Genomic DNA, 10,029 nt, shown 5'->3' with positions numbered 1-10,029 from the left:
ATGTCAAAATATATAGTCACATTTAACAAATTATTGCTCTTAATTGATTCATCTTTGAAGTATGGTTGACCGTCAAAGGAAACGTAATCTAAAAGTTCACTTCCACATCATTTTTATTCAGGCTGGCCGTAATGAATTCAGTGAACTAATCAAACAATGGTAAACGTTGTTCATCAAAATCGGACCTGACATATGGGCTGATATAAGAAAACTAACATGATTTTATATTCAAAGAAGTATTATTCCCAGACCAGTAGAAACCTGCAGGAACCAGGAAGCAGTTTATAACTGGTCTTTATACTGGTTTTAACTGGTCTTAACTGGTTTCAACTGGTACCAGTTGAAACCAGAAGGCAACTCCAACTTTCCAGTTACAAAATAGGCAATTCTAATTTAAACCAGTTGATTGATTCGATCCGCCAAGAAACCGTGATTACTATCGCTATTTCGTAGGCAGTATGTCTTCAGCACAAACAAAGAGGTGATATAATAATTTTAGAGACATCATCTAGGCCTACACATTGGTGAAAATCCGATCATCCGTTCTTGAGTTATTGGGCGACAGAAGCTTATCGATGTTCTTTCATGACCATGCTCACCTTTTAGTTTTACCATTGACCTCATGACCCCCCGAAATTTAATATTAAGAGCTGATCAAGCTTCATTCTTGTCTTTTATGACTCTGACATTTGACTTTTGATTTATATATATATTACCCCATATGGTTTCTTTGTTACCTCATTATGATCACACCCTGCAAGTTTGGTGAACTTTGATTGATTCATCTGTCTTTAAGTTATCTTGCAACCAAACAGACAGACAGACGAACAGACAGACACTAATACAATACGGAACCGAAGGAAGAAAAACAAAAAGAAAAAAAAAAAAAACCTCCGTCGACCGGAGGCTACTGACGGAGGTAATTAAATGAAAATATTGAACATGCTTTGCCTTGCGAATCACCCATTAAGATACATGTATCTATTAATCATCACTTAATTTCCCTCTTTGACATGAAAACCATGAATTGGTATTATTTGTATATAGACTCCGGGACATTTTGTGTAAAATGTTTTTAGAAATGAGTATACATATGTACACACTCATCCTCCCCTATTTCTCTTACTGCAATTTGGTATGGGCATGACAACCGCACCTTAAAAAGAAACAAAAAAATTGTCTTCAAAATAGAATCATTCGATCAATAGATAATTGATACATCCCCCATGGCAGAAGTAATGCTGAACAATGCTATTGTGTTGAATGAGGCTATGATGACAATAACATAATACTGCATTTTCGACATGGTATTTTATGTAACAAAAGTATATTAAAACCATACAATCCTGTTTTCAGAGATCTTCGCCCTCAACAAGTGTTATTCTATTTGAATTTAAATGAAACTGAATTGGAATGAAAAGAAAACAAAGATGCATGGACTTACATATCAAGTAATCACATTTTTTTTCAAGGGTATTGACTTTAAGGTATGGTATGGCCTATAGATAAAGCATGCTTCTCTTGATATTTTGGAAGAAACCCCTATTTAGGAAATCGAGGAGTTTTTTTTTTTTTTTTTTTCAAGCTGCAACCATAATACATCACGTATAAGCAATATCTTTTAAACTTCATTAACTTTCTTTTTGGATAACCGTTACTTGCGTTACTCCTGCGTTATGTGTTAAAAACAATGTAGTCTGAACTGTTTTTTGGTTTGTTTTGCTTTTTTTTTGCATAGGGAAGACACAAGAAGAATAGACTGAGTGATATGATACGATTCCATCGTCACTCTTTATAGTTACTGAACAAACCATCATTTTATTCTTTGCTATAAAGTTTGGTGGATGATGCATAGCCGATTTAAACATCAGGGGGCTTACTCATCTTACTCAGCTGGCGCTATTGCACATAAAATGAATTAAATAAAACAGTCGTAGAAAATAAAACTGGATGATACTACTATATAATCAAAGTGTTCACTTATATAATTAATGTACGAACAAATAGAATTATGTCATGGCAATTATTGGGACATGAATGATTGACTCAGGCCAAACCATTCTAAACACATTATCTTGAATTCAAAATGGATCGAATTCACAGACATGTGATCATAGATAGACACAAAATTAGATAAGTATTCTGAGCGCTCTCATTGCAGTTAACATGGATAATAATAACAATCGGATGAAAGGTATATCGACTGTTTCAATTTTGGCAGCTGCTTCCCGTATCACCTTTAAAGATACCATACAATGAATAATTGCTTCCTTCAGTTAAAAATGTACCACGTTCGCAGAGCTTAGAGCTAGAGAGAGGAGAGAGAGCAGTACTAGTATTCAACACACGTACAGAGTAGCGCTAGCGTATCGCGATCGGGGATCGTGCACTCGATGCCATGGATTATGGAGAGAAGGTAGAATTCTAGTTGTCTACATGTAGATTCTCACTGCCTCGGCTTTGTGAAATATTTGTATTTTTATGTCATTTCAATGAATTATCATGGCTGTTGACGCATGTTCAAGTATACTCTTGCGTTTTGTCCACGTACTGATATGGATTCGGATACAAATCGCGGTTCACGTGAGTATCATCCTGAACCGAGTATCGGCTGCCCTCTGCAACTTTGACTTTCAACGTAAACGAATGAGGGAAAGATGCCGGACCGACTGCAAGCAACTCTCCAAACTTCCTTTACACCTTGGAATTCAGATCCTCGAAAACCAAATGTCTGAAAAGGACGTAGCCAGTATGCTTGTTTGGTGTATGACAATGGGAATCCCATACGTCACTATGTTCGATGTGAAAGGTAAGCGCATGCAGAAAGCAAAATATTTTACAGATGGAGATGGATCACAACAGCACAGGTGCCTCTCACTAACGTTGGAGTATCATTGTGATTCATTCATGTATCTATCATCAGATCATCTGATCTATCATGAGTCATGCATCAATAAATGTTAACAAGAATTAAATAACACAATCTAGGTTTGAGAGTTGGAACTTTGCAATCCTACATTCTTTTTGATGTTTAATCTGTCAATACCAATTGCAATAGAGGTCTAGTCTATGGAGATTTTACCACTCAAGAAGAGGTTGCTGAAATGAATTGTCAAAGCGACAAATACCATGAATACCTGAAATTTGAGGCTAATTTGCACAGAAGAAGGTAAACATCAGACAATTTTATCAAATGTGCCAGGTAGGTTACTCACGTCTCACCTTATAATATTTAAAGCAAAGCAGCCCCTAATTCGACGATAGCTCCATCCAAAATTTGACTGTCAGCTACAGTGTGTAGAAACTATCGGCACTGAACTAAAAAGTCTATAGAATCTAGATGCTTTTGCGCACAATCAAATTTTGGCATGAGAAGTCGAACCCTGTGGTATGTTTAAATTTACGAAGGTGTTGTAAAAAGGGTAAATTGGCACCTCGTCTACACCCACCCTGTCCACTGTCCACCTAGTCTAATGCCATCTCGTCTAAACCCACTTCGTCTACTACCAACTCGTCTACCAACCATTTTGTCTATATGCCAATTAGTCTAATTGTCATTTCGTCTACTAGCCATTTTATCTAATGTCCAATTCGTCTAAGTCACATTTCGTCTAACACCCATTATGTCTATTGACTATTTCGTCTAGTAATCATAAGGTCTATGAATAGAATAGTCTACAGCTCATTTTGTCTAATACCCAATTGGTCTACAACTCATTGTCTAATAGTCAATTAGTCTAATAACCAGTCAGTCTACTGCCAACTAGTCTACTGCCAACTGGTCTACTCCCAACTCGTCTACTCCCAATTGGTCTACACCCAATTGGTCTACTCCCAACTCGTCTACTCCCAATTGGTCTACTCCCAACTCGTCTACACCCAAGTGGTCTACTCCCAACTCGTCTACTCCCAACTAGTCTACACCCAACTTGTCTACTGCCAACTCGTCTACTCCCAACTCGTCTACTCCCAATTGGTCTACACCCAACTCGTCTACTGCCAACCCATATCTACTGCCAACTCGTCTACTGCCAACTAGTCTACTCCCAACTGGTCTACTACTAGTTATATATATATTTTCATTTTTTTTTTTTGTTATTTAAGTTTACTTCATCCATTTTCTTTTTTCCCAGTTAAATAGGTTGAACACTCTTGGTGCCCCATTTGGTTTAAATTTTTATGTTCTAATTATGACAATTTTTTAGGAAAAAAAGATAATGTCACAGTGTGTAAAACTTACTGTGTTATTTTTGTGTTGGATGTGTAATTTATATCAGAAGCAATCATGCAGCATTTATATGTCCAAACTTCAACACTCCATCCATTCAACTTTGATACACAATCATAAGAATAATAATCCATCCAACTACACGCCCACATCGTAACAACTAGAATAGTCTAATATTGATTTTTGTGCTAATCAAGGGCAGGGTTTGATATGAATAGTTCATGACAGTGAGACGGACTGGACACTGGACAAAGTGGTATATTCATTATTAGCATGACCAGATGGAAATGATCAGTTTGGGTAAATTGTTGAGAGTAAAACTATATCAGTTGGGAGTACACCAATTGGGTATAGACGAGTATAGACCAATTGGGAGTAGACCAGTTGGGAGTAGACCAGTTGGGAGTAGACCAATTGGGAGTAGACCAAATGGGAGTAGACGAGTTGGGAGTACACCAGTTGGGAGTAGACCAGTTGGTACGGTAGACCAGTTAGGAGTAGACCAATTGGGAGTAGACCAATTGGGAGTAGACCAATTGGGAGTAGACCAATTGGGAGTAGACCAGTTGGTAGTAGACCAGTTGGGAGTAGACGAGTTGGGAGTAGACCAGATGGGTATAGACCATATTGGGTATGGACAAACTAAGGGTTGGACGATATGATAACTAGACAAAGTGAATGTAGACTGAATGACTTGTAGACGAGGTGGGAGTAGACTAACTAGTAGTAGACAAAATAGATATTAGACGACATGGCAAATAGACATTGTGAGTGTAGACGATTTGGCTTTTAGATCAATTGTTTTGTAGACGAAATGCTCCTTAGACGAGTTGGGTATTAGACAATACGGGTAGTGGGCAAAGTGACTATTAGACAATATGGGTACTGGACAAAACGAGTTGTAGACCAAATGGATATTAGACTAATCGGTAATAGACGATATGCCAGTAGACCAATTGGAAAATAGACATAGTGGCTGTAGACGAGGTTACTATAAACCGTAAAAAGCAGGGTCTGGTCCCTTGACACAATGCAGCATACATGTAAGAGCACAGTAAAGTTGAGAGAGTTATCTAGATATCAAGCTGCCTAATTAACGTGTTAATGTTAATGGCGACGTTGGGACAATCAAATTTCAGATGTATTGCAGATGAAAGATAAGTTTTGTAGTCCCACCCACCCATATCCCTGTTAGTACAATGTATAGACCTGCATTATGTCCTTTATGAATAGAAAAAAAAAAAGGTGGTCCTTGCTATCATAATTGTTCTTTTCTTTTTATTTCATTGAAATACAAAATCCTAAACGATCTTGTGATATTATGATTTCTGGTGGTTACCTCAAGCATAATATATCTTGAGGCCGTCCGATAACTCACCTTATCAGTTTTAATTCTGCATATTGTATCTTAGATAATAAGACCACACAGTTGGACACAATGATCTTCATAGTGACCCCCACTTTCAGTAATCCCTGCTTGTTTTGAAACAGAAAGTATAGTTGGCAGCAGATATTTCCAAACTTTTGAACTTCCAGTCTTGATTCAAGAGTGTTTAACTATTTTAGTGAATTGTTCTTCAGACATGATCAGTTCATACTCAATGGTAATTTTCCTCTCTTTTCAGGTCATTTAAAAAATACTGCATCTGATTTTGGCAAGATATTGGAGAAGAGAGTTTCTGAGGTCTGCACAACGTGTGATCAACTTGTCTTCCAGCTTGAAGTTCCAGAGAGAAATGGAAGTTTGTCAGCAAAGATAGTCTATAAATCCAGTTCAGAAGGTTTGTTATATACAATGGTCAATATTGGTTCATGCTGATGTGAGTTTCAGCTTTAACTGGAGTCTAATGATTACAGGTCACATTGCTCATATCACAGTTGATGGGTTCTCTGATAGTCAATTACTGCAAACAGTGCCCAGCAATAAAAGAACATTAATGAGTCCAGTGATCATAGAGTTTGTGCCTCCGTGCAACGTTGAGGATTTGTGTTTTTCACTAACGTTGTTACTGCATGTAGAAAGGAAAGGCTGATAAATATATATGTGTATATATATATATATTTTAGAGTGCTATAATGCGAATTGTCAGATTGTTTTCCTTGATTTAAATTCTTGTAAAACTGATTTATAATCTCCGTATAGTACTCATGTATTACTTTTTAATCCTGTTGAGTTCTGAACAGGTGTTAAACAAATGAAAATACAATGCATCCTTTGTAAGATGAATAGTCAAGTCCCAGTTGAATGCAAGTTAAATTGTGAAGTTAATCAGCCAATTACCCAAATATTTAGATAAAAATGTATAACTATACCCCAGTCCCTTTGATGTGTGAATTGGTTGCATTGTCTACATTACTGCTATATGAGTCAATTTGTGTTGTAGATTTAATCATCCCTCTTTCTCTCTCTCTTTGACCTTACCTGGCACTTGTATGGTTGAGCATGCAGTTTCTGTGTTTTGTTGTTCCAGGAAGTGATAAAACAAGAATAGCCCTCATTTCGTCGTCCGACGGCAGGCAGGATATTGTCAGTGCTGCCAGGAAAATATGTCAGACTGTTGCCGATAAGCAGTCCAGAGCGTCAGATGTCGGCATTCCACAACTCGACGAACATATTAACAGTGAGTGTGTTATCTGATTGAGAAACTCTCTTTAAAGAAGATTTTTAGATAATTTTCAGACTTTTGCATTTGAACATATCTATAAATTGGTTAAACTGGGTACAGAGTTTCAGAATTTATAGTAATTGGGATAAGGAATGGGAATGTTTTTAAAATTCAGAACAAGTCACAGTGAACAAGGATGATGACATACAGTAGCAGCTTCATGTAAAAATGCATAATTCATTTATGAAGCAGAACAAGGCAAGGAGAAAGTATGCATGAATTCTACACAGATGAAGTTGTTGAGCAAGTGGAATTGTAATGGAATTACACGGCGACATTAGGATATGTGAGCCTGCTACTTCACCATCCTTGTTCAGTGTATAGGGTATGGAATGAGTTTTTTATTTAGTTTCTCTGCTCAGCGACCATACTAGATTCCACAAATTCATACATGGAGCTAGCGATTTATGTACTACTTGATATGAAATTACATAGATAATCTGGATTGTCCCTTTAATGTTATGATGGCTCAAGCTAAAAATCAAAACAAGAAAATAATTGTTTCACTTTGCAGTCTGAGCTACAAGTACAATATATCTGTAGTAATATTGTTTAACTTTGCAGTCTGAGCTGCAAGTAGAGTGTATGTAGTAATGTTCAAATGGATTGAAAGTTACTTCTGCATTCAAAAGTTTTGAAGATTTGTTATCACTGAAGTATTAAATCCAGGTTATGTCATCTGAGATGACTTCTTCTTGCGCAAAGTCAAACTGAGAAACTGCTATGAGAAAAGTTTTGTGACAATGATAATTTGATCCAAAAACAAAATTAACAAAGTGTTTTTGTACTGACTAAAGTGTTTTATTTTGAGGAGTTCCTTATGCTTTTGGCAACAGAGTAGACAAAACATATCTTTACTTTGGTATGAATAGGAATGTTTTTATGGTCATACTATGTATCATTTTTTTTCTTGAATAGCTGACCTTATTGAACATAATTTGATTTTTTTTTTAATGTTAGTTTAGTATCAAATGCTTCTTTTGTAGAGGCCATCCTGTTCTGTGGAATCATTTAATACTCTGTCAGGTACAACTGTACTTTGGTCTTGCCTTTTTCTTATTACTGCATGTTAAATATTTGGGTATTTGATAAAGCTATCATGTACAGCTCTCTGATTGTACAGCTGGGGGAGGGGGTGGGAGAGGGGGGATCTTTCTGTAATATGGGGTATGCAATTAAATTCAGAGTTGCCAATAATAATGATTACATGATGATTTCTGAAGGGAATTCCCTTAGGACCTCATGAGCAAAAAGTACACCTGACCAATCAATATTGTACAACCATATGGCATTCCAGACCTGACAGGTACATGTACACTGTACTTGACTTTGTAGCACACAATCATCATAGATCATGGTTCTTCCTACAAATCAATTTTGTTTTTGACTTTCCTTTTACTGCAAAAGTGGATATTTTCGTGCGACTAATTGTCGCTCTAGGCAGGGTAAGAAGAGTTTCGTGTGTTTTTAATTCCGCGGAATCAAGACATCATGCACAGGAACACATGGCAAGCAAAAATATTTGTGTGCTTTTATTTTCGCTCTAGTTTCTGGTTGCGCGAAATGCGCGAAAATTTCAACACCACGAAAATTTCCACTTTTACAGTTTTGGATTTTGAGGTATGTGATACATAGTGAGAACCATGAAATATGGTGTCATTATATTTATTTCTGTTTGCAATTGATAATTCTTTCCCTCCATTCTCTACTGCTCTCTCTGTATTCTGCAGCATCAACAGTATTTCCCGATCCCGAGTTGATTGTTCAATTCGGCAGTGTCAACAGTTTGGTGGGATTCGCTCCCTGGAAGATCAGAGTCACAGAAATAATGTGAGCTTCTCTCGTGTTGTGTTTGATGCTTTCATTTGCGATTGCTTTGTTGCTTCTTTTGAAAGATAAACAAACAATATGTTCGGCTGGTTTGTGTTCATTACGAGCCTTCCAAAACTTTACTTTACATTAGATTTTGTAGATTGTTTTTTTCCATGAGTGTTTTAGGTACATTTGCAAGCTTTGATCCAATCTTCCATTAAGGTTTTGCAATGATTTGATGTTAAATAGCTATTGAGTTTTCTTACATTTACTATTATAGTGTGTAACACAAATTGTCATTTATTCTCTAATGTGTACAGTATTGATTTGACTTGAGTATGGGACATGGGTATGTGTCATCAAGTTATAATAAGTAAATAAATGTCTGCCATTTAAGGGAATCCTGCCATACTTAGTTGGTTTATAAAATGCTACTACATGCTCTTCCATGGCAAACATATTTTCCTCCAAATGTTTGAACCTCACCATGGACATCAAATGCTCATCTCAGATCTAATTCCATCTGCACTGTGGATCTGAATTTGTAACAAGTGTACCAAGTACAAATTAGTATTGGAGCCACTGATAGCACTCTGCAAAAGTGGTGCATGACAGGTGTTGTGCTATGTACTAAATTCATATCGTCAGCTGAGAACCAGAAGGGTGCTATTCCGTTCTAAGATTTTGAGCATAAATTAAAATGAAGCAATCCATTTTGATGTAATAAAAAAGTTTATCTTATCAAAACTGGGTAGATTCATAAGAATTGTCCAAATAGAGGATAAAATAGCTCCCTGTAGTTCTGATTATTAACATTTTACTGAAAATTAAAATAATTTAAAATTTACACCATAATGTAGAGGAGATCAAACTCTACAACATGATACCAATAACTCAATACCCCCCAAAATTGCATTAAAGCCCTTTGGCCTTCTGGTTCTCAGCCGACGATATATTCTGTACCATACTCTTATTATGATGACCATAATATTTATGGTAATGATAACAATCTGTTTCACTATCATCATCACCATCTTTCTCAGCATTGTTACAGGTGTAGTTATTATCATCTTGTTGCAATGATTTCCGTCTGTTGTGCAGGACATTACCAACTCACCGCGGCCTGAATTACAGCAGCTTCCTGCACGTCCTCCACTCTTTCTCCCAGACGAAGCAGCGGTACGGCAAGTAGTATACAGTCTGTAAGCACTGGCGACGCGTCCTTGGCCAGAGTAATAGAGGAGATATGCCACGTGGACACATCTACACCCAGGGAATCTCGATCTTTGTTCGATAGATTCTGTCACTTTGGTTCCATGCGTT

The 10,029-nt window shown here is 36.8% G+C and overlaps 1 protein-coding gene across 1 annotated transcript; it reads left to right on the top strand.

Annotated features, from left to right (window-relative positions):
- Window positions 1-2,431: 2,431 nt before the first annotated feature.
- LOC140243034 (dehydrodolichyl diphosphate synthase complex subunit nus1-like) lies at window positions 2,432-10,029 on the top strand. Its single transcript, XM_072322774.1, has 5 exons — window positions 2,432-2,809; window positions 5,854-6,009; window positions 6,700-6,849; window positions 8,625-8,724; window positions 9,808-10,029. Exons 1-5 carry the CDS (start codon window positions 2,503-2,505, stop codon window positions 9,896-9,898), a joined length of 804 nt encoding a protein of 267 aa, XP_072178875.1. The 5' UTR covers window positions 2,432-2,502; the 3' UTR covers window positions 9,899-10,029.

This window comes from Diadema setosum, chromosome 19 (assembly GCF_964275005.1).
Source record: "Diadema setosum chromosome 19, eeDiaSeto1, whole genome shotgun sequence".
NCBI classification, from domain to species: domain Eukaryota; kingdom Metazoa; phylum Echinodermata; class Echinoidea; order Diadematoida; family Diadematidae; genus Diadema; species Diadema setosum.
Note: the sequence above shows the minus strand (reverse complement) of the source record. Positions and strands in the feature narration are given on the sequence as shown.

Excerpts from the sequence above, each read along its gene's own strand:
- LOC140243034 (XM_072322774.1), top strand. The coding sequence starts at position 2,503 with ATGGCTGTTGACGCATGTTCAAGTATACTCTTGCGTTTTGTCCACGTA. Across the intron at positions 6,010-6,699 it reads CTATAAATCCAGTTCAGAAG|GAAGTGATAAAACAAGAATA; the intron begins GTTTGTTATATA and ends TTGTTGTTCCAG. Across the intron at positions 6,850-8,624 it reads ACTCGACGAACATATTAACA|CATCAACAGTATTTCCCGAT; the intron begins GTGAGTGTGTTA and ends TGTATTCTGCAG.